The 25,578-nt window shown below is 37.6% G+C and overlaps 1 protein-coding gene and 1 pseudogene across 2 annotated transcripts; one reads left to right on the forward strand and one right to left on the reverse strand.

Moving 5' to 3' along the window:
* Positions 1-6,450: 6,450 nt before the first annotated feature.
* LOC104610382 (CAX-interacting protein 4 pseudogene) lies at positions 6,451-8,254 on the reverse strand (annotated as a pseudogene). Its single transcript, XR_016080996.1, has 2 exons — positions 7,951-8,254; positions 6,451-7,825 (listed from the first exon to the last, which is right to left on the reverse strand). The product of XR_016080996.1 is annotated as a CAX-interacting protein 4 pseudogene (transcript).
* A 13,050-nt stretch (positions 8,255-21,304) lies between these two features.
* On the forward strand, positions 21,305-24,234 carry LOC104610380 (plant intracellular Ras-group-related LRR protein 5-like). The gene is made up of 3 exons (XM_010276960.3): positions 21,305-22,090; positions 22,700-23,616; positions 23,795-24,234. Exons 1-3 carry the CDS (start codon positions 21,535-21,537, stop codon positions 23,942-23,944), a joined length of 1,623 nt encoding a protein of 540 aa, XP_010275262.1. The 5' UTR covers positions 21,305-21,534; the 3' UTR covers positions 23,945-24,234.
* The last annotated feature ends 1,344 nt before the right edge of the window (positions 24,235-25,578 follow it).

Consider the following 25,578-nt stretch of genomic DNA (forward strand, 5'->3'; position numbering starts at 1 on the left):
TTGGAGACCATTTACAGAAACAGTAAAAGACACCACTTTTCCAAAGGAATTAGAGGTGAGGCTATCAACCACCAACATATCACTGCCAGTAATAACAATATCATCTATGTACACCACCAATAAAATCACTTTTCCAAAGGAATTAGAAGTGAGGCTATCAATTACCAACATGTCAATGCCAATAATAACAATATCATATACGTACACCACCAACAAAATCTTCCCAACACCTTAAAATCATAGTTGAATATTAAATGAACCTAACATTGTTTCATGTCAAATCCACAAATGACCTTCTTAAGTCTACACACCTTACCATCCTCTCCCTAAGCAACAAACCATGGTGGTTACTCCTCAAGAAGATCATGTAAAAAGGCATTCTTGATATCAAACCATGGTGGTTACTCCTCCTCAAGAAGATCATGTAAAAAGGCATTCTTGATATCAAATTGAAATAAAGGCCAATCATATATAGCAACTAAAGAAATCAAAACACGAACTAAGCCAATCTTAGCAAAACGAGAGAAGGTCTCTATGTAGTTATGCCATACAACTATGAATAACCTTTGGCAACCAACCGAGCTTTCAATCGCTCGATGCTACCATCTAGTAAATACTTGACAGTGTATACCCACTAACACCCTACAACATGCTCGCCAAGAGGGAGAGTGGTGAGATCCCACGTATGATTATGAGCTAGAGTTGAGAGTTCTTCCATTGCTTGGCACCAACCTAGAGAGGTAAGGGCTTTCTTGACGTCCTTAAGAACAGAAACATAGGACAACAAAGAAACAAACTGTTGAAGGATTACAAAAATTACAAAGTACTTGCAAGGTGAAACCATGTCATCCTTGAATAATTATCAACAAAAATTACAAAACACTTGCAAGGTGCCAACTAGTTGGTTGGTAAGGTCTCCTACTGGTCATAGTAGAGAATTAGAACCAAATCCTGCCTGCACCTAGGTTATAGGGGTTACGGGTAAGGGGGATGGGATGCCCCCGTTGTGCAACCCTTTAGAAGATATCAAAAGTACTTGTAACCATTACAGGACACTATTTTATTTGGACCCCACATGTCCGAATGGACCAAAGAAAAAAGACTAGACATACAACTATCTACCCTAGGACTAAAGGGAACACAATGATATTTCCCATACTGACATGACTCACAACCAAAGTAAAAAAAAAAAAAAAAGACTCAATAATGGAACAAGTAACTTAAGTGCCTTAAGAGATAGATAGATGACCAAGCCTGTAGTGCCACCATAGAGGTGTAAGAGACGACTGAAGAGTTCTTGACGAACCACCACCATTAGGGTAATACAAATCACCAGCTCCATGCCCTCCACCAATTTTCATACCCATCTTGAGATCCTAAAAAACACATGAAGAAGGATAAAAGGTGATAGAGCAATTAAGGGACTTGGTCAATTTACTAACCAACATAAGGTTAAAAGGGAATTCTGGAACAAAGAAAATTGACGACAAGCATAAGGAATCTATGTCAACATTACCAATACCACATATGGAAGAGGTGAAGCCATTATCAAGGGTGACAGTGTGTGATGTAGAAGACTGAAAAAGGGAAGAAAACACACATAGAGTCTCAATCATATAATCGGAAGCTCCAGAGTCAATAATCCAATGGGAGGGTTTGGATGCTAGACAAGCCATATCTGAATGGGCAAGACTGGTTGTATTTTACTAAATAGTAGCCTGGAGGAACCTCTCATACTCATTACGTGAAACACTCATCATCTCTTTCCCAAAGGCATCCATTGATGTAGAAGGTGTCTAACCAACTTGCTGAATTTATTGTCTCATGCCACCACCACTAGCCACCGCATGGTTTACCCAAGTTGAAGGTGGGCCATGTAGATCATAACAAAAGTTGATAGTGTGTCCCTCCATTCCACAGTGTACACTTCCTCGGACTATTACTACGTCCTCTACCATAAGCTCCCCCTAAATCCCGACCTCTAATATGCCCACCACCATGACCTGGCTGAACTCCCCGAGATCCTCCTCTACCTCCAAGACCTCCCCCTCTTGTCACTGCAAAATCAAACCTACCAGATACGGTAGAGTTCTCTATACGTCCAACAAAAATCCTCCGGAGGTGAGCAAACACCTCTTCAAGAGAGGGAAGGGCAAACCCACCTAGTATCTGTGCTCTCATCAGTTCATATTCAGACTTCAACCCTACTAAAAATCTAGTTACATCAAGTTGTTCTCTCTGTTGTTGCTGAATTTTGACATTAGATGTACGAGGATGATATACATTCAACTCATTTTGAAGATTCCTCATGCTAGCATAATACTCCTCAGGACTTTGATTACCCTGCTCAAATTAAAATACTCTTAGTAAAGCTAGTATACTCTAATAGTATTGCCTTTTTTTTTATCAATAACACTTTCATTAATTCATCAGTAGAAAATTTACAAGTGGAAGACAAACACACTTATCTTCCAAGAGTCACAAAGAACTTCAAGAAAGGAAAGAAGAAAATACAAAGATACAAGAACACTAACATTACAACTTAGACCAAAACAAGGAATCCCTTTCTGCCCCTTGTTTTGCTAAACCGTCAGCTAGGGAATTAGCTGATCTCTTAATCCAACATGTCTTAATTTCCATCTCCCGCACCAGCCATTTGAATTTCCTCTTCTCATTGTTATACTTCCAAAGATCATTTTGTTCTTTGGTCAGCCACCCTATCACCACCTCTGAATCCCCTTCAATTATAAGTTTCTTGATGTTCAATTCCTTAGTTTTCCGGGCTCCTTCCATAACTGCACATATCTCAGCTCTAAGGGAGTCACCCACTCCAATTGGACCTGAGAACATAGCAGAGATGACCCCATTTTCATCTCTAAAAACACCCCCGATCCCTGATTGTCCCAGGTTTCCCCTACTGCATCCATCAAAGTTTAATTTCAAGAATCCACTAGGTGGGGGGGTCCAAGCCACACTCATTACTGACTTGGTCTGTGTGTAACTTGCAATTTCACCCCACTTCCTCAACATGTCATCCACAGTGTAATCTGTGAATTGCATGGTTCCAAATCTCCTTGGTTGTATAACATAAACTCCACCCTAATCTTGGGTTCCATGCTATTCCATAACCATGTCATAATCTGTGCATCTTCTTGTTCCCACTCACTGTACCCCTAAGAATCAACTAAGCATTTTTCTTCTTTCACATGCTTCACCTTCTTCTTAGCTTTTAGAAACATTTCGACAGATTTAGCCCAAGGCACATAATTCTCACCATTCAATTTAATAGAGGTCATCTACACATTCAGGTAACTAGAGGGAATCATAATACTAGACTTTGTTCACTGTTGTCTCCCATAACTGCCATGAAAAAAAAAAAAAAACTTTCTCTCACTAGTATGCCACACCACCTCACTAACTAGTTACCATACTACACACTAATGGCTAATTATTACTGAAAGGTCCAGAATAAATCCCTTGACTTCCAACAAGTAATTGGCAGGTTCAAAGGAGCAATAAGTCACCATATAATCAATTACCTAGGACTCACCAGTCAAATTTGCCAATTGGTAGCATTAAGTGAGAAGAATCCATAGCATAAGCAAAACTGTGTAAAATTCTAGATTGAAACAGAACTTGAAGGTATAATTGACACAATGATCATACATTTCTATATAAAAATTGTTTCTCAAGAAAGCTAATCAGACCCAAACAATCTTAAAACAAGAAAAAGACAAATCTGCATCTTTGGATTCAGATTGCCATTTAAATTCCAATAATCCACACTATTATCTAGTTTTCAACTATCACTCTAATGATTTAAAGCTGCACATTTTTCTTCCATCATCAAACAACCTAAAACACCATAAGTAAAATGTGTGCAAAGAAGCCAACTAAATCACTATAACACATTTGCAGGAACAAATCTTTCCTTTCACTATGTGGTCATCACTATCTAAGTCTTGTTCCATCTATATGGGGTCAGCTACATGAATCCTGTTTCACCATTATGTTCTGTTCAGTGCCATATTCATTGTTAAATTATGGGCACTTAAATCATTTTTTATTACTTCAAGTAAAGTCCTTTTTGGTCTGCCTTCGTCTCTCTTCGGTTGTGGTGGAAGGGGAATCTAGGAATATGATCTGCTGGATGAATGGTGTGAAAGGTCCATGGAGATGTAATTGTGTTTTCAATGAGATCAAGGTAACCACTTCTATTAATTGCTTTTTGGTGGATCACTAGAAAGCTTAATTGTGTGGCTAATGGTCTATCCAAAGCTGGGGTGGGAACTGGGAAGGGATTTTCTATATAGTGATACAAATATGCCTCTGTAAATTCTGGGAGGGTTGTTTTTGGTTTATATGATGTTGGGTTTCTGATTGTACATCTACATCCCCCCACCTCCCTTTTTGAAATGAATGTATCCTTTTCTAAAAAAAGTCCTTTCCAGTCTGCCCCTAGCTCTTCTAGCCCCTTCAACTTGTAACAGATCACTTTTCCTAACAGGCATTGTAGATGGTCTTCTATGCACATAACCAAATCATCTCAATCACCTCCCTTTTTGCAATGAATGTATCCTTTTCTTAAAAAAAAAGTCCTTTTCAGTCTGCCCCTAGCTCTTCTAGCCCCTTCAACTTGTAACAGATCACTTCTCCTAATAGGTATTGTAGATGGTCTTCTATGCAATGAATTTTATCTCATTTTATCACCTACCAGAGTTACTCCTACATTCCTTTGTATGACTTTGTTTCTAACCCAGTCCTTCCTAGTTTTACCACTCATCCATTTAAGTATTCATATTTTTGTCACACTCATTCTTTGAACATGTTGTTTCTTAACTACCCATCCCCATACAACATAGCTGGCATTGCAACTACTCTATTTCCCTTTAGCTAAAGTGGTGTTCGCCTATCATGCTTCAAAGTACCGATACACCTCTGTGTATCAGCAGAGGTGTATCAGCACTTTGAACGATACCCCCCCCTTTCGTAGTTTCTTTTAAGTTTTAGTTTTAAATATACTTTTATATATTATTTAAAAAAAAAATGAATGGGTTCCCAAAAACACCTGTAAACAGGTGTATTGGGAACCAAAAGATATGATACAATACACCCAATACGAGGCGTACCGCATCGAAATTTAGATCCTTGTCACCTATCACACAAGACTCCAGTCTCCAAATGCTCCTCTCCATTTTACCCATGTTGCTCTAATTCTATGGGCAAAATCCTCCTAAAGCCTCTCCTTCATTATGAATTATTGAACCAAGGCAACAAAAGAGGTTACATTGAGTTATCTCTTGGTCTCCAATCAAGTGCATCCTTCTTTGCACGCCTATTATTATTAAATCTACATTGCTTATATTCTGTTTTAGTCCTACTTATCTTAAAATGTTTTTTTTTTTCTAATGCAGTTCTCTATAAACCAAATTTTGTATTTAATCCTTCACTAGTTTCAACAATTAATACTATGTCATCAGCATTCGTCAAGCACCATGGGGCCTCCTCTGAAATATGTATAATCAATCATCTTTGATTAGCGTTAATAAATAAGGACCAAGTGCTGAACCTTGGTGAACTGGTGAAGACCCACCGTAATTGTAAATCTGATGTCTTTCACACAGGAGTTCTGACATGGTTCTTTCACCCTCATATGTATCCTTAATTAGGATCCTTTCACTATGCAATTTTTTCATGGAAATGTTGCCTTGGCAGTTGGCATAGTCAAGGGGCAAAAGGAATCATTTGACCAGCTCCTAAATGCAGATACAACCATGAAGCAGAAAATATATACAAATCTTTGGAAAATGAACCAGCATAGAAGACACACTTTCTAGTTATGGAGACTAGATCAAGAATGCCAGAAGGGGAAGAGCATGTATGAAAAATGAAGCACTCAGAAGCATTCCGAGTTTCCTGTGAACCCAGAAAATCATTTGTCATTTTCTGTTTCCTGCCAATAGGCCAAATACCTCCCCTCCAAACAAGACCCCTTAACAATCTAACGAGTTACCTCAGTCTTCCAATCAAAAGATCAGCCAAAATATACAAACCAACACACACACATTAACATTATGCATAATAAATCTGCAAATGAACTTCTAGTTAAGACATAAGTTAAAGCATAAAATATGGTTGTGTTTGGATAGGATTCGGTATTTGTGTTTTTAAAGCCCCAAAGCACAAAGCCCAATTTTATGCTTTGTGTTTTGGAGCTTAAAAGTGTTTTAACTTTAGAGTTTTCAAAAGAAACACTTGAAACATTTTTTGTCACATTTTTGTTTACCACAACCCAAAGCTCAAAAGCAGAACTTCAGAAGTTAATCCAAGCATAGCCTAAATTGTAGCATATTTTTACTAAGCTGATACATCAATGTTAGACATTGCTAAATTCCTATCAAAGTAAATTAAGGGAGTTCATTGATGCAATAGCCAATCAGAGGAAGAGCATGGCCAATTACACCTTCTAATATGAAATTATAAGCAAAAATCAGCAATACATTGATCATCTAGTTCTAGGAAAAGACATTGGCCATAAATATCCAAGTTACAGAACCAACCATGAACAAAAAAGGAAAAGGAACAGCCAACAGGATATCAATTACTTACAAACATTTTTACCATATAACAATCATCAAATCTGAGAGAAATATAATGAGACAAACATCTCATGTGATCATTGTATTCTTCTTGAGGATACTATTTTCTGCTCCTCTTTCCAGATCGCTTTGTGCCCCTACCAAACCGAGAGTCATCTGAGATGCTGATATCAGAATCAGATGGTGATGCTGCCCTCCTGCTCTTCCTCTTGCGTCCTCCATCAGATTCTTCAGACCCAGATGAATCATAAGAGTGTCGGTGACTTCTCCTCCTCCTCTTCTCCTTCCCGCTCTTCCTATGATGATGGTGATGATCCTCATCCTCATCTGAAGATTCATTTCTCCTACTCTGCTTATGCTTCCTCCTCTTCCTATGACCCTCATCTTCATCTGAATCACTGCTCTCCCTCTTCCTGCTGCTCCTTTTCTTTGATCTACCTCTCTTCTTCCTTTCTCCAGAATCAGACCTTCCTGCCCCTGAGGATTCCTTCTTTTTACTTGATGTCGTTACCTTACTACCCTTCTTCCCATTCCGTGCAGCAATGATCCTCTCAATCTCTGAATCCACATCATAATCTGAACTCTCACTGTCATCCTCCTCTTCAGAGCTCTCTTCAGAACTTTCAACATCTGCTTTGTTATCCATTTTACCTCCATTAGGTTTCAATTTATCCAACCCCGAAGCAACAGTGGTCTGAAGAGCAGTTGGGTCTTTATCCTTAGAATCCTCTTTCACACTGAGAAAGTTTCTGCATTGGAATGTGAGATGTCCGACGCGGCCGCACTTCTTGCAGGACCCTCGTGCCTCATCAGCATTGGTTCCAGTGATGCGGGCAAGAGCAAGGAGTCCTTGGAAGCTAGCATAGGCATTCTCAGCCTCAGGTTCAGCATTCGACGATTTTTGCTGCGACGATGTCTTAGAATCATCCTTATTCGGAGCATAAGGGTCATACCCAATTGCGCTCTGCCATATGCCGTGGGTTTGGAGGGCCGCACTACTATGTACCCGATTGTTCGCAGGCATGCGAACTCTACCTGCTGTAGCCGGCATTTTGAAATTTTAAGAGCAACGCTGGAAAGTGGAGACAGAAAGGTCAAGGTTTACGCTTCTACGCCTGAGATCCCTTATTTTGAGTTGGAGAAACTAGGGTTCAGATTTAGGTTTCGCGTAAGCCCCTATCTTCTCTGGAATCAAGAATCATATTCCCGTAAAACAAAAGAAACTTCTGCGAAACAAAAATCCAATTAGGGTTCACAATTCTGGTTAATAGTAAGCCCCTACTTCATTGTTCAAGGAACAAAAACCCTAATCCCCTGAAACAAAACAATTTATGCAACGCAAGAATGTTACCGATAGAAACCGTAAACCCTTTCTTCCTTCTTATAAACAAAATCGAGTACGAAGCCGAAATCTTTCTAATCCACAACACAAAATAAAAAATTGAAATCGAGGAGGAGGATAAATAGAAAAAAAGCAAAGCTTGGCGGTGGCGGTGATGGTGATGGTGGCAATGACGATCAGGGGAGCAATCTGCCAATCTCTCTCTCTCTTCCTTCGTTATTTCGTGGATTCTACCTCCATGGATGCAAACTGATCGGGTCGAATCGAAACAGAAATGAAGTTTGAAGTAGATCCAAATTTGATTCGTTTACCAAATCGAATCTTATCCGTCGGATTTATATACCGAATTCGAATCGAATTTGGATTGCAATATGACATGCAAATATCTATTCCATATCATAGATTTCCCTAATTAAATAAAATACAACAACCTCCCTTATAGTTTCACTTAAAAACCTCCCTTAGTGAAATCTCTTCTTTATTTTTGAAAAATTCAATAAATGCCTCCCAATGACTAAAACGGAAAACGTGTTAAAGAAATGATCATTTTCTAAAATACCTATTTTATCCTTTTATGAATTAATGTGTATCTATTTTTATTAAAATAGTCTTGTCTCAACAACTCCATAATCTGTTCGAATAATGTTTATCTTCTTCCTCACGATGCACAATGGTAGAATGGCGGTGCACTCCCCCTTTAACCTTTCCAGTTGTTACTAAAATAGCCCTCTCTCCTTTCTCAGTCCTTTACTACTTCTTTTGGGGGTAGCCAGGGCTCCGGCTAGCTAGTTGTAGCTAAGATCAATTGTCCGGATTCTGACATGGTTCCATGGTCGAACAGGGCCGCTGAACAGGTTGCTCTATAGCCCTACCTTTGTTTAGTTGGCAATCCCGCTCAACCAATTTGGTTCTACCTAGATGACCACTATCGAGTTCAAAAGATAATGGCACATCGATTATACAAGGAGAAGAGTCCCGTCTCCACCTCTTCCAAATCGATCTCCTCAACTATGATTCTCTTGTGGCCACGATTAATGGAACCATCGGCATATTCCACCTTGCTTCCCCTACATTATGGAAAAAGTCGAAGACCCTGAGGTTCGTTCTTGGAGGCTCTGAAGTATAACAGATGAAAATTAATTTTATTTAATTAATTGAGAGAGCTTTTGGATATGACAATCAAAGGGACAATTAATGTGCTGAAAGCGATGAAGGAGTGCAGGGTGAGACGATGGTGGTAACGTCACTGATCTCTGCCATCATACCAAGTTGGTATTGGCCTGTCAATGCCATCAAAGGGGAGGACTGCTGGACGGATGTCAACTCTTGCAAGCAGAACGGAGTGAGTTTTCTGATTACCTTTCTCGTCGTTTCTAGTTGAGGTTCGAATATCTGATTAAAAATGAATTTCCTATATTTTTTGGTGTAATATTGTTATTTGGGAATGTGCCTCTAAATTATCGAACCCATCCATCTCCTTTAATGGAAAAAGTAGAATTTCATTCACACGTTTGTAAATTAAAATTCACATGGTTAGTCCAAAAAAACAGTGCAAGATTGTTAATACAAATCCTAATAAATCAAAGAGAGAGAGAAAAAAACTATGAGGAGCCTCTATGAATCGGATGGAGGTTGAAGTCAGAGCACATCGTTTGTCTGGTCAAGAGCGAAGAACTGAACCCCAATCTTGAAGCACCCACATCCAACTATACAAGATTCTTCTCCAACTAAAGTGTCTCCGACAGGTCAGGTCGATGCCTGGAACCACCGTATAAGGCCCATTGTAAAAGAAAACAATTCCGTCTGATGCGGTTGACGATGGCAAACAAATAGCGAACTTCCGATCGAAATTAAGCGTTGTTGTAAGCTACGATGGTAACCCAATTCAGTTGCGACCGAAGCCCGCCATTCCCTTGACACAGCTCCCCAGATGAACCAAGAGGGGAGTTGGGGCACACGAGAAGAGGAAGTGATGGGTGGCAGCAATTGGGCTAGGCTCTAATCCGTATGCAAAGGGAAGGGCTATCACGTCTACTGCAAGCTTGTCGTTGGTGACAGTGTCAGTGACGATGTTCTCTGGGGACAACCACACCAGTGTGGTTGGTGTGGTTGTTACAGCCGGGGCAAGGAGTAGAGAAGCAGAAGCTGCAGCGTTAGGGAGAGAGAGAGAGAGAGAGAGAGATTCAAAAGGGAAATTAAAGAAGAGGGAATGTTGGAAGGGAGTATAGGGCTATTTTAATAAAAACAGATGCACATTAATTCGTAAAAGGGTAAAATAGGCATTTTGAAAAATATCATCTCTTTAACGTTTTCCGTCTTGATCATTGATGGAGGGGAGTGTAAGGGAGGTTTTTATGATTGTCAAAAACTTTACACTGTATTAGGTTCGGACTTCGGACCGGGCCCATTTAAATTATAACAAAAGTCAAATTCAAGCCCAGCCATGAATAGGATTACTAAAAAGATATGGTATGATACGAGTTTTCACTAATCAAGACATAAACTTGTTCAGAGGCTGAACTTTGAACTCGGGCTTTAGATTAAATTCATGAAAATTTTGACAAAAGCCAAACCCCGACAGTTCTAACAGAAGTAGAAGTAGATCCATGTTCAATCTAATTATAAACTGATAAATTCAAGTCATTCATAATGGAGAAGTTTATTAGTTTTTCTTTTTTTTTTTTGTCTTTTCTTAGGGATGATCCCCTGAAACCTGTTGTAGGCAGGATTTAATCCCAATTCTCCACTTAAACAAGAGACCTTACCAATCATCCTTGGTACCTTTCTAGGGAAATTTATTAGGGTTGTGTTTGGAATCAATGTTGTTTCTTGAGAAGTGTTTTTTAAGAAAACAGATAAACAGTATTACATTAGCATGCCATTTTCTCAAAAACCGTTTGCTTGCTGCCACATAGGCATTTTTAAATGCACATCAGCATACGGTTGCTGATTTCTAAGGTGTCGTCCAAGAATAAAGTTTTTCAAGAAAATGGTATGGGTTCTAAACACTGGCTTAGTTGTTGTCAAGGTTCTAAATATCGCCTGATACGTTGGTAGGGGCGTATTGGGCAGTAACAGTACTTTTCTTTTTACTTTTTTTAATTTTTTTTTAAATCTGGTTCAGGGGCAGTTGTTTAAGGTTCCTCCACCCCCTGAATTGGTCAAAACCCTGATACATCCTTTGTAGGCAAGGTTCAAAGTATCGATACATATCATTCCGGGACTCCTCTGATACCCTACAGTGGATGTATCGGAGGTCTGACCGGTTCAGGGGGTAGAGAAGACCTACTGGTTGCAAAAAAAATAAAAAAAAAGGCCTGAAAATCTGTATTGATTTGCCCGGTATGCCTATACCGGTGTATCGAACATATCGATATTTTGAACCTTGTCTGTAAGGTTGTACCGGGGTGCTCTTAATACGATACGTATCAATTTTTGGAACATTAGTTGCTGTAACTAAATGGTTAAATCCAGGGGAAAATCTATGATGCCCGAATATCATGATATCAAAAGGGCTTTGACCAATAAAAACCCCTCACAACTTTATATATATATCATCTGATTGATTACCACTTTTATGATACCAATTCATTGGTTTCATGTTTTTCCATTACCTAATTGTCTTTCTAGCGAGTACATAATCAAACCCTAAGTTGAGATCGCATTTAAGAATGAGGAGATTTGTCAAGATGATTCTTGGAAGAAGGGTAGAGTTGGAACTTGGAAGAAGTCTATATAATCAAATCTCAGTTGTCCAAGACTCCAAGTCAAACTCTTCATATTGTTTTTCGGGCCTTTTAGAATTTTGTGGACTTTTTTATTTTTTTATGAATAAAAATGTAAATATGAAACTACTTAAATTCACGAATAACATGAGCATCTTCTTCTTGTAGATCTATAAGCTTGAAAAGAATCACTTGGATTTTTCTACTATAATATACATTTCATTGAGAAGAATCAATTTCCATGAACAAAAGACCATGTTACTTCTTTTTCTTTTTTAAGTCAATAGCTAATTTCATTAAGAATGCTCAGAAACTCAAATACAATTCATGAGAATACAATCAGAAAAAAAAAAAGATAAACCCAATATAGATTTCAACAAATCCTGAGCACTAGGAGAAATTCTTGTAAGCACTCTGCAAACAGCGCAAAAAGATGGAAACGCCAATAAAGGAAGACCGACCTCCAACAGAATCAAAACTCCACAAGAAACTCCCAAAAACGGGAATACACAAAAAATGATCAAAGGCACCCGTTCTATGGCAATCGCAACAAAAAACTTAAAATTTGAAAGGTGAAAAGAAGAGAGCCAACCATTGTCTCACCCATGCTTGAACGTAACAGTTATCTTGCAAAATAAAACTCCTTCCAAGACAAACAATCCCATGAGGCAAGAAAAGGCGAAGTCCCCACTAAAAAAGAAGATGGTCCGAAAAGTGCCAAAAAACGGTTCCTCCAATAAAAAAGAAAGACCATGTTACTTCAATCAATATAATACATGTTGGTTCTTTAGAAATGCCAAATGAATAAATCACCACACTTTATCAACAAAAGAAGAAAAGAAAGGGATAAACCACAAAAACTGCAAGTTTGCAACCGTATATTCTTATCTTTTTGTTAGCTCCATTCTTTAAACTACCAAAGGAGCTGTATAAATAATTCATTTTCTTTCTTTCTTATTTATAATATCTTCTGAAGGGTGGGTTATACAACAGGGGTAGCCCATCCCCCAATCCATGTGCAGACGGGATTCGATCCCAGTCTCCACTACGACCAGTAGGAGACCTTACCAATCAACTGATTGGCACCTTGTTTTTAAATAATTAGCTTTTATAAATACAAAGGTTTGCCTAATTCAATGACTGATTTTAGACTGCCAAGATGAACCTTTTGCTACTTATCAAAATTAAAAAAAAAAAAAAAACTACATGACTGAAAAACGAGATGTAATTTAGCTTTTGTTTCAATTTCTTTTTTCTTTTCTTTTTTTTTTTTCTTTCATGAGTGCATGTACAAGAAAGATAGGAACCTCAAATCAAGTACAAGGCCTGAAAATAGAACAAGGGTATTTTGCGACAACGGGTCACATTGTTACTTGTACCATGAAGGAAAGAGATAAAATAATTCACAAATTCACATAGCAGGATCTACTTCTAATCAGCAACAATATATATGGTAGGTGTTTGGCTTCAGTGCTGTTTCTTCAGAGAATGGCTTTACATTAGCATAATATCAGAAATTTCCTGATAAAAACACCAAAAGACCATAGCATGATGGTCCGACAAGAGCTTGACAAATGAAACTAAAAAATCCACCTCTAATTACGAATAACACCATCCAAATTGTATAAATTCTTGAGAAGTCACTATGTAAGAGGATGAGAGTCACAAGTCATTAGACCATCAACGACAATTACGTTGTCTTTCTATCGCTCGACCTGGAAGATTCCGGAATACTCTACTATGTTACATGTGAATATGTCACCTAAAAGGTACTCATAATTATATCTCTCGGTTCACACTTCGCACGAAAGAAAAATCTGCTAGACTGTGATTGCTTGCAACTTCTTCCGGTAAAACCTGGAAGCATATCACTTCAACTAACTTTTTAGATAAATGCTAATACGTGACAAACATTCAAAGGCTTTATGTTCCGAGAATGAATTAATATAACCACACAAACCCTTTACACGCCATTAGAATAGTAGTTTATTGACCGAGTCAATGCTTTTTTCTGAAAATTTTTGGGCCAAGTATAAAATGGAATTGGACAATTAATTGGTTCCTAGGTCAAAATGGTTCGACCACTCGAGTATAAATGAAACTGGACAGTTGATCCATTCCTAGGTATAGTTTGACTGCTTGAAATTTCTAACTTGGTCAACAAAGCACTAATCCAAATGGTTGAACCGCTAAACTATTCAATCCAATAAATGGTTTTTGGCTGATTTTTTATTTTAATTATATTTTATTTTTTATTTTCCAAAACATCATGGCTTGATCCATTCAGATTGGACAATTGAACCCATTGTCACGGAAATCGGTGGCTGAAGTGGTTCCGTTTTCGGTTGGTTTTTAAAACCTTTTCTTAATTGATTTCATTTAACTATTTAGATCAATAGCTTTATTTATTTAATTTAATTAATTAACTTAATTTAATTTAGTTAGTTAATTTCTTAGTTTATTTAATTATCTTAATTAGTGTAATTTATCTAATTTACTTAATTAATATAATTGAATAAATTAAATACTTTAGGGTAATTTAATCACACCCTAAATTAACTTTATTATAGTGTCCCATTTTCAAACTTTATGGGTTTTTTCAAACTTTAGCGTTGCCACGTAACATTGCTTAATAGATCCTTTGACGTCATTTCAAACGCCATTTGTTTTTGCCTACGACTAGCCTTTTCGTTAAAGTCTAGGGTCGAATTAGCTTTAGCTTAAGATTTGTTAGAATAAAAAATTGGAAAAAAAAGTCATGAGAAAATGTGATCAAGTTTACGGAAGAAACCTAGATGTCTAACAATAATTTTTGTCTTTTTTTCATGAAAATTACAAGAATGTTACTCTTTACCAAGTGTCTCTCTTTTGATTTTTTTTATTTCAAATTACAAGAAGGGTAAATCTCTTAAACTATCCCTATTATTTAGCGTATTGACATGCGGTACCCTTACTGTTTAGCTATTCTCTTGTGGTACTCTTAAGTTTTCTGACAATTGTCCAAGTCCTCCCCTACCGTTACTCAACCATCAGGTCCCATTTGCATGTGACACCACTCGATTGATAATTTTGTCCATAATTCCCAAACTACCCTTTTATGGTAAAAAATACCCTTTTGGTTTTAGTTCCCTTGGAATTCATCTTCTCTAGCACCAATGTTCATTCCAATGGTAGCATCTAATGGGCCATTTTATCATCCTCGTCGCCATTCTTTCTCTTCCATTTACCCTCCATTCTTCTTCCCCCTTCTTCAATCATTGTTTATTATCTTCTTAATGAGAACAGTAAACCCACAAGCGGAACTTTTTCAATGTTTTCACCTATTTTCGATATACATCACTAGTAAATCCCATCACTGCTATTATTTTTCCCTATTTCTCATTCGAAACCATCATTAGGATGACAACTCCTCTCTTGAGGTACTCCAGCCACTCCCACTATTTTGCTTTTATGTCAAAACCTAATCCTAGAGCTACCGAAACCTAACCAGATTTCTACCTAGATCTGCAGTCCCAAAGCTCGTTAGGTTTATTAATCTAAAGTCCCAAACCAGCTCTCTGTTTTTTCGCAACTGGAAAATGGTCCCTAAAACACTGACAAATGGGTTTTCAATTGGAAATCCTCTGCCTCCACCCAAATCTGCCTCTGAACTCCCAAAGCTCTTTAGGTTTATTAATTTTCTTTTTAGTTGGAAGATGATCCCTGAAACAATTGGAACTCCCAAAGCTCTTTAGTTTTCTTTTTTTCAATTGGAAATCCTCCACCTCCACTCAAATCTGAAGTCCTATAGGATTTACCTACATTTACCTCGGATATCTTCATTGTAGAAAAGTTTGTTGAACCTAAAACAAGGAAACTTCAATTCCTTACATGATTTGTCTTGTCATTTGAATCCATAGATCATTGTCAACGTTCTGTACAAATGTAGCTCAAATTTGTTGTTGGGTCAGAAATCTATAGAATTTTTAGGGACAATTTCAGTTTTATAAATTCTTCGTACTCATTGAGTGTGATGATTTACATTTTGGTCAGGAGTAGGGGAATTTTAGAAGAATAACCTTTGGTTCTTCAAATGGTTCTAAAGAGTGGTGTTTCAAGAGCTGAAATTGTAGACTTTAGCTCGTCTGGCCGGGTTCCCATTGCCAAAGCAAGAGAACTTGGAAGCTTTAATGAAATAGTCTCTACCAGAAAGAAGAGATGGAGGTGGCATTGAGGATGGAACCAGGGGTTGCCCTGAGAAATCCTTTTTTTCTCGTCCATTCAGGGGGTGTAGACACACTTTCGCGGATTACAGGTGACAGTGGTTCTAAAGAGTGGTGTTTCAAGAGCTGAAATTGTAGACTTTAGCTCATTTGGCCAGGTTCCCATTGCCAAAGTAGGAGAACTTGGCAACTTTAATGAAATAGTCTCTGCCAGAAAGAAGAGATGGAGGTGGCGTCGAGGATGGAACCAAGGGTTGCTCCGAGAAATCCTTTTTTTCTTGTCCATTCAGGAGGTGCGGACACACTTGCGCAGATTACAGGTGACAGTGGGAGAAGACGCAGGCGAGAAGACCGGGAAAGGTTTCATAGCAATGACAGATCGGAGGAGTGTGTTCAGATCCCTCATTAAGGAAGGGTAAAAATTGTAATTTGCAAAATGAGTGCAAAATGGGTTCAATCTTAGTGAGAGTTAACGGAAGGGTAAAAATGTAAAATCAACTTTCTCGTCCTAATTTAACGACGATGACAATTGTCAGAAAACTCAAGGGTACCGCAAGACAATAGCTAAACAGTAAGGGTACCATGTGTCAATACGCTAAATAGTAGGGGTAGTTTAAGAGATTTACCCTTTCAAGAATGACACTCTCTCTCTCTCTCTCTCTCTCTCTCTCTCTCTTTTCTTACAAATTACAAGAATGCCATCTCTCTCTCTCTCCTTGTAAATTATAAAAATGCCACTCTCTCTCCAACTAAGGGAGACTTCAGCTTAGCATCTCGGCTGCTAGGGGACCTGCAATCAAATGTAGTCGAATTTGAGCCAAGCCGAGCTCGAGCTTCTGAGCTGAAGCTCAAGTCTCCAATTCAAATCGAGCTCGAGCTAGACGACACCTCGACCATTGAAGGAGACCTTGGCTCGGCACCTCGGTCACTAAGGAAGATCTCGGCTCAACACCTCGACAACTGAAGGAGACCTCAGCTCGACACCTTGTCAACTAAGGGATACCTTAGCTCGACACCTCACCTGCTAGGGAAACCTCAGCTCGACACTTTAGCAGCTGAGGGAGACCTTGGTTTGGCACCTGGGCAATTGAGGGAGACCTCGACTCGACACCTCAACTGCTTGATAGACCTACAATCAAAGTTAGCCGAACTCGAACTTCCGAGCTTTTACCTCAAGCCAAGCTCGAACTCAAACTTAAATATCTAATTCGAATCGAACTCGAACCTGATAATTTATGAATGAGCCTCTACAACGTAGGGCCCCCTCTGCTAGTCTTTTATTATATTAAAAACCTTTAAAGCCATAACATCACTTGGAAAAATAATCCAATCCGAACATTTAATAGAGAAGGGGTTCATATAAATAGATTATATATGGATTATTTAAGTTGACTTTATTTGTGGATTCCTGCTTCCCATGTATTACTTTTAATATAACCTATTATTAATTTATTATTTATACATGCTAATTTGCAAAGGGTTTAATCATCTTTAATTTCGAATGCATCATGCATAGTAATTTATAATAGTGGGATCATTAAAATTTTATATAAATTATCTAAAGAAGAGTTAAATTTACAAATTATAATGAATTTATATGTATTTTCTATTTGTATAGATATACGTGTAAATTGCAATTGGTTCGTGACTAATATATGTTGATTGCAATATATTACTTCGTACAAATCGTTAAAAGCATGTTTCTTTCATGTGTTCTACCTTGTTTATTTATATCCATAGAGCTGTCAATGGGTCGGATTTATCTAATAGAACTGAACCAATTATACGGATTTTGGTGGTAAATATTCTATCCTAATTATAATTGGGTCGGGACTGTTTTTTTCTATTCTATTCTATCTTGTTTTTTCTTGTAATTTTTTTTTGTTATAGCTCATGTTTATAAGTGTAAATTTCATAAACAGTATATAGGATAATCAGTTATATTTAACTAATTTAAGAGTGTAAATAGTAAATAACACTTTTTACTATTTATTGTCATTTTTATTAAGGTTATATTATCAAAAATGAAATTCCAATTTGTCATATTATAGGTAATTAAATGCCAATCAACGTTTTAAAAAACGATCCGAAAACATAATCGTTCTGGCCACCAGTTTCCGGGTCGATGGTTTGATTGTTCGGTTTGAATGGACGGCCCATTCTGAAAAACAAATTAAAAAAACTAAAAAATAATTAAAATAAAAAACGGTTAAAAACTGTTGAACGGGTCAATGGGTCGACGGTTCAACCACCCGGATCAACGGGTTGTTGACCTTTTCAACAGGGCCAAATACCGAGTTTGGGGTAAAACGGAAGCGATTGCCTGGACAATTCCCGCTCCGAATGGTCCAACCATCCGGGTCAACGGCCGTTCGAAAACCTTGATGTCAAGTATAATTGGGTCTAATCGGATGAGACCCAGTTCTTGCCTTTTTCAAGTATACTCATATGCATCTCTTAAAATTTCATTTATGAAAGTGTTTGTAAGAGTAAGACAAATATGTTGAACTGTTTTAATCGATCTCTTATTCTCCTAGTTTTGTCCTATATTCTTAATAATGACCATAAATGCATTTAAGTTCTAATTCTAGAAAAACAAAAAGAGAAAGAAATAATAAATAAGTGTCATTTACTAAAAACCACCTATAATTTCATGAATTTACTAAAATCTACTCCATGGTTTGCATTTTACTAAAGCATTCCCTATAGTTTGCAATAATCGACCTTCCATCAAATGATAGTGGAAAATGACAGTTTTGACTCTAACGTCAATTTAAGTAAACTTAGTTAAAAGAAAATAAAAATGAAAATACTATTTTGCCCCCTAGTAAGACACAGGTCAATCATTTTATTTGGCTATATTTGGTCAATTTTGTTTTCTGTACAATTAAGTGTTTGGAATAAACAATCATGGACCATGCCCCTTGAATATTTTCCACTCACTTTAGGTTATCATGTTACTATTTTCAAATGGCAAAACAAACACTTTTTAGTGAAAAGTTAGTTAAGTAAATAAATTGCAAATTATAGGGAGAGTTTTAGTAAAATGAAAACTATAGGATATGTTTAAGCAAATCTGTGAAACTATAAGGGGTATTCTAGTAAATGACTGTAAAAAAGAGTCTAAGTTCTACCTCTGGCCTCGCGGAGCAAGGTTCAAAATATCGGTACGCCCGATACGCCGATAGGGGTGTATCGGGCAATATCGATAGCTTTTTTTTTAGTTTCTTTTTATTTTTTTTTCAAAACCGGTTCAGGGGGTGGAAAGGGGGCGGTTTTAGACTCTTCCACCCCCTGAACCGGTCAGACCCCCGATACACCAACTGTAGGGGTGTATCGGAGAGGTCCGAAAATGATATGTACCGACCTGTATTGGCTGATACGTAACAATTTTTTTATCCTTGTCGCGCAGAACAATATTATAATCTTCTTGAGCGAGTACTTTCATTCATCTTAGAGTTTCACTAGGACATGATTCCGGAAAAAAAAAAACTTATAATCAATCAACTAGCATCGTAAAAGTATCCTTAAAAAAAAACTGACATCATATAAGTGATAACCAATCAGGTAATGAGGAGTTTTAATTGGTCAAAGTATTTTTGTTTTCTTTCGATATAAAAAATAAGAGAAGTGCTGGTAAAAACAAATTTTATATAAATCTTGGCTTTCGTTGCCCTACAAACACGGCAGCCATGAAAATACATGCCCAATTTTATCTTATAACATGCATGGAGAAGAATACAGTTGCATAAATCCATGTAGGATTGAAGGTTGTTTGGTTGTCTATGTTAATGTGGATTCAAATGTGTATAATTTGTCCAATAATAGTCAACGGCCAAGATAACCAACCGAGGGCTGGCTGGTTGGTATGTTTCAGCGTTTATGCGAAATCGAATCCTGCAATCAGCATTTTGGAGAAAAAGGGTAAGGGTTTATATTGTTTCTCTCAATCTTTCTTTCCCATCATTTAAACTTGATTATTTACTTCTTATATTACAAAGCTGATCCCTTGAATGAGAGAGTTCATACCTTGAACATTAAAAAAATAATATTCCTAGTCGCTGGAGACAGTTGATAATATCATGTATTGAAACTTCGTCATAAATTATTAGAGTAAAAAAGATCACCTATTCGGAGATTTCACTTGACATGGCATTAGTCTTTTTGATCAACTAGTTTGGTGTTCATTCTTGTTGTCTTCAATTCTTTATTATTATTTATAAATAATTAAAATGTTATTTGATAAGTCTTTTTGAGAAGATCTACTGATAGTTTTGATAATTAAAAGATATATTAAATTTTTGCATTAAGATCTGAACGGCTTAAAATTCATTTGGTTAAGATGTGTTTTTCCGTGTAAAGACAAATATATCAGTTTTCCGAAAATTGTTCGTTCTAGGTTTTTTGCATCTTCTTGATATATTAGCTTTTAATGGCTATATCTATTACAAACCAAACAGGACAAACTAAATCACAATCTATTAAACTTGTAAATAGTTGACAAACAGTACGAAAAGATGTACCAAATAAGACCTAAATATCGACATAGTTTTGCACATTGCATCTTGCACATGATGCGGCAGGGCATTGTTAGAGAATGGGATTGACATGGATGAAACTGTTGTATGATCATTACACGTGTCAGAAATCCAATGGTCACTTTGATTTTTGGGTTGGCCACATGGAACATCTTTCTGTCTAGGAAAAAAATCCCTGATGGGCTAAAGATGGTTGAATAAAGTAGACTCGAAAAAGAAAGGGGAAAACGAAGTCGGACTCATGCGTTAATGCTGATTCCTTACCTACTTAATGGGCTAGGTGGGTCCATCAGGTAAAAAGCATAACTACGTGGCAAATAAAAAACCCCCCGGATCCAGAGGCCCGGGGCCACATTAACATAGGCCCGGATCCAGACACCTTGTTTTCACTCTTAGTCTTTAGACTTCAGGTCCGCACATGACACGCAGAGAGGAGAGAGCCCATGGATGAAGATTACTATCTAGAACAATAACCTCGGCTCTGTTTGATGCGTCTTTCTGTGCGGTCTGTTTGTTATTTCTAATTTTGGCAGATTAAAATTTGTTTTTTTTTCCTTGTAATAGATTTAACCACTAAAAGCTGATAAGTGAAAAAAACGTGAAAAGCACAAAAAGAGTGATTTTCATAAAACTCTAAATAGAACTTTTGTATTTCTTTTTTTATTTATCTTCGCACAAAAAGACACGTCTTAATTAAATGAGTTTCAAGCTATTCAGATCTCTTAATGTAAAAGCTCAATATATCTTTTGACTGTTAAAACTACTAGAAAATCTTTTAAAAAATAATTGCCAAACAACCCCTTTATCTTCGGCAAAGGGACAACGGGGTTTTCTTGCGTCTCTGTGACTCTGCGTCTTCTCTTATATATGGAAATTACCATCTATAAAAACAATAATGTAGTTCATTAGATGTCCAAAGATGAACATTCTGTTCAGGTCGATTTTATTAACTCAAAAACAATCTCCAACTCTTCCTTCGTAAAACCCTGCAACTCTGCAAGCCCATAACAGTAACACCCCCTTGGCTGGCTCTACCTTCTCATCCACCACCGGCACCGGCATCCCCTCAAGGCCCAATTCTTGCTTTTTTAATTTTTGTTTTATCTGGTCTAAGCCAAAATCAGGGACATGGCTGTGGCACCCATACAGAATCCATCACCTGCTGTTCTAGAGTCTATCGATGAGATTATGAGAATCTTCAGGTCACTACCACCTAGACCTACCTTGGAGGAGGTTGAAGCAGCCATGTCTGTTCTCAGAACTGTAAACAGTGAAGAGCAGTTGAGGCTTTCTGAAATATCCAAAGAAGAGAAACCCCCAGATGTTCCAGATGAGCTGTTTGCTGTGTTGCAGGAAGCAAAGAAGAACACGGTTTTGCTTCAGAGCCATGAACAGAGGAAAGAAGCTCTTTACCTTATTGATCTTGACAAGATTTTTCAGACCTTCGATGAGCTAATTCAAAGAGCTTCTGAGTTGGTTTCTGGAGATACCCAGAATCAGAAAAATGTGGATTTGGTTGTTCCAATTACTAAAATTGAAAGAGATACCATTGCTGGTTTTACTGAGGAGAGCTTGGCCAAGAAAAAGGAGGATGAAGGGACAGAATTAAAAAAGGAATCAGATGTGGCCAAGGGTTTGGTCCGTAGCTATTCCTCGAAGGCTGTCCAGCCTGGCCTAGCTTCAGGTCAGATACGATTCTTCTCCTTGCTAAGTTCTCTTATGTTTTTTATTATGAAGTTTCTGGTATATCATCTTTTTGTTTTTTCTCTCATACATGCATAGAAACTTGTCTTTAATTAATACATATGATTTGGAGCATTATATCTTTAAAAGATAAAGAAGAAATATCTGCTTATGTATTTGATTCTAGGAAAGTAGAATGGGGCGTTTAATCTATCTATTTGCTCTGTTAAGACAAACAAAAAAAAAAAGAAAAGAAAAATGTTCCAATTCTTGCTACCTATCTAGATTTTAGAAGAATATATGATTTCGATCAGACGTCAAATCTATTTTCAGATTGATAGGTTATAAGATCTTCCTTTAATTTTTTCTAGAAATTAGGAGAAATTGCAGATGTTTGTTCTGATACACTATAAACACACTTGGAACTAATTATCTACCTGATTAAAATTGGAATACATTCTCACCCCGTTAGTGGAATGTGAAGTGATAATTCTCCTGAACCTTTTATTCTATCTTGATGAATTAGTTATTTTTCATTGCACTGCTAATTACCCATGTGGTTTTGGAGTATTTGAAGTATTTCTGAATGTAGTTTGGGGTGTATCTGTAGGTGAAGAAGGCACTGAGAAATTGAGTTTAATGAAAGTTGCTGGCCTAATAGAAACCTGCTCTAACAGTGGAGCTCTTGTTCTTGACTTACAAGGCAGGTTGATGGATAAGATTGAGTGGCTTCCAATATCAATTGGGAAGTTATGCAATGTGACAGAGTTAAATTTATCTGAGAATCAAATCATGGCTCTTCCAAACTCCATCGGCAGCCTCAAAGCCTTGACAAAACTTGATGTCCACTCAAACCAATTGATAAACCTTCCTGTCTCATTTGGAGATCTAGTCAATCTGACTGATCTGGACCTGCATGGAAACAGGTTAAAATCTCTGCCAGCTTCGTTTGGGGACCTCACTAATCTAGATGATCTTGATTTGAGTTCAAACCAGTTTACCCTACTTCCAGATATAGTGGGGAACCTAACGAAATTGAAAATATTGATTGTGGAAACAAATGAGCTTGAAGAACTCCCTTATACAATTGGGTCTTGCTTGTCACTTGTGGAGCTGAGATTAGACTTTAATCAACTTAGGGCGCTTCCTGAGGCAATTGGGAAGCTTGAGAATTTAGAGATACTAACTTTGCACTATAACAGAATCAAAGGGTTGCCTACAACAGTGGGTAATCTTTCCAAGCTGAAGGAACTCGATGTCAGTTTCAATGAACTTGAGTTGATACCAGAGAGCTTATGTTTTGCTACCAATCTTGTGAAATTGAATGTTGGGAGGAATTTTGTGGACCTGACAGCTCTACCAAAATCAATTGGCAACCTTGAGATGCTTGAGGAGTTGGATATAAGTAACAACCAGATAAGAATCTTACCAGAGTCTTTCAGGTTCCTGTCAAAGTTGAGAGTATTTCATGCAGATGAGACTCCGTTAGAAGTGTCACCAAGACAAGTTACCAAATTGGGTGCTCAGGTAATGTTGATTCAAAGCACTTAGCTTTATAGGTTTGAGTTTATGGCTCAATTAGGTGGTGGTTTGTCAATTGTCACCGTTTGAAGTCATATATGATATATCTAAACCTGCAGAAGAAAACCAATGTAAAACAATACTTGGTTCTGTCGAAGTTACTAACTGCATCTCCATTCAACAGGCAGTGGTTCAGTACATGGCTGATCTTGTCCTGAAGAAAAATGTGAAATCTCAACCATTAAAGAAGAAAAGCTTCTGGTTTTGGTTGTGCCTGTTATTTCTTCCTCGCGAAAAGAAACCTACCAAAAGCATGGACACCGGGGAAGCTTGATTGGTCCCAAATGCAAGTTTTCTCCTACATGCTTACCAAAGCATTGGATCTTGCTGTTTTCTCCCATATGCAAGTTTTGTACATAAGATGTTTTTGAAAGGTTTATTGTTGTTATATCTTAGTTTTCAAGTCACTATTTGGCCATGTAATTCAGCACCTCTCAGTTGTAGCTGTAGCCATTTGTGTCTTTTATTATAAATTAGATTGGCTTGAAAGGAATACTTGTAAATAAGACTCTTGTTGGAGTTCAAAACAAATTAAACTCATCATCATCATTATTGTCATCTAAACCTTGCCCCAATTATATGAGGTTGGCTACATGAATCCTGTTTTGCCATACCATTCTGTTCAGTATCATATCCATTGTTTAAATTATGGGCACTTAAATCATTTCTTATGACTTTCACCCTATGGTTTCTGGCCCCATTCATCTTAACAAATTAAAATTAATACAATAAATATTGTTTTCATATCCTACATCTTCTCTATGACATCTTGTCTTAAACCAACTCTGAGATGCAATGCAGACAAGAGAAGCCAAATGTGAATGCTAGAGAATGTATTGCGATTTGGTTAGTCCAAAGTTCCCGGCCAAGTGATCGGGCGATTGGATGCTCTAATGATGGTTTGATGTTTATATAGGACCATTGCTGAGTACATGAATCAGATAGTTATGCTAATCAGACGACATTAGCTTGGGCCCAGGTGTCCTAGGTGGTGGCGCACAATGTTGGCCATGATCAATTGACCTCTTTTTACCTAATTGATGAGGTACAGGCAGGTTTGTATCAATTTAATAATCTAACAACCACAGAGTCAATAGGGCAAATTTCTTAAATTACTCTTAAGGTTTAGAAAATTGACTAACTATACCCTTACTGTTTCAGTATTGACTAACTCTACCCTTACCATTATCTTTCCATCAAAATTCATACACATGACACCATGTGACTTATATTTAGTTTTTAAACCCAAGTTTACCCTTCACATTTTCATTCTTCTTCCCCTAGCATTGAACCCCTTCATCTCTGGCCTCTCTCTCTCCTTCTTCCCCTTCTGCAACTCATCTCAAATCTACAAGGATGCAGCAGCAAAACCCAGGGGATCTTCACGAACTAAAGCATCAGGAGATAAAAGAGGCGAGTGAGCGACTTGCCGTTAGCAAACCTAGATCTGCAACTCCATCTCCGCCTTTGATGTCACGTTTGCCGTGTGCCTGTTGTCACCGTTTGGTTATTGAGGGAGCAAGTATAAGGTCCGATTGATTTCAGGTGAGTTTTTTTTTCTCTTCTGAATCTCAGCTAGCAACGAACAGCGTTGGAAGAGAGATGGAAACTCATCCTCTGAATCTCAGCTAACTGTAAAAACCTTTGAAACTCAGGTTTTGGTTCTCCGAGCACCTCTATTATCCAATAAGTTCCAGCATTTTCAATCTGGGTAACCCTTCCTTTATTTTCTTCTTCTTCCTTTCCCTTCTCCACTCTCTGTTGTTTACCAAGTCTTTTTTTTTTGTTTCTTGATCTGCAAGTGGTGATAGTGGAGGACAGGTTCGGACTTCTAGCCAAAGCATTAACAACGGTTGTTAACAGTGGTGAAGACCATTAACGATGTGATTAATGATTGAGGGGAAGTGG

This window comes from Nelumbo nucifera, chromosome 1 (assembly GCF_055504915.1).
Source record: "Nelumbo nucifera cultivar China Antique chromosome 1, China Antique-T2T, whole genome shotgun sequence".
NCBI lineage: Eukaryota > Viridiplantae > Streptophyta > Magnoliopsida > Proteales > Nelumbonaceae > Nelumbo > Nelumbo nucifera.

Coding starts and splice junctions, on each gene's coding strand:
- LOC104610380 (XM_010276960.3), top strand. CDS start 21,535: ATGGCTGTGGCACCCATACAGAATCCATCACCTGCTGTTCTAGAGTCT. Junction 22,091..22,699: donor CCAGCCTGGCCTAGCTTCAG/GTCAGATACGAT, acceptor GTGTATCTGTAG/GTGAAGAAGGCACTGAGAAA. Junction 23,617..23,794: donor TTACCAAATTGGGTGCTCAG/GTAATGTTGATT, acceptor TCCATTCAACAG/GCAGTGGTTCAGTACATGGC.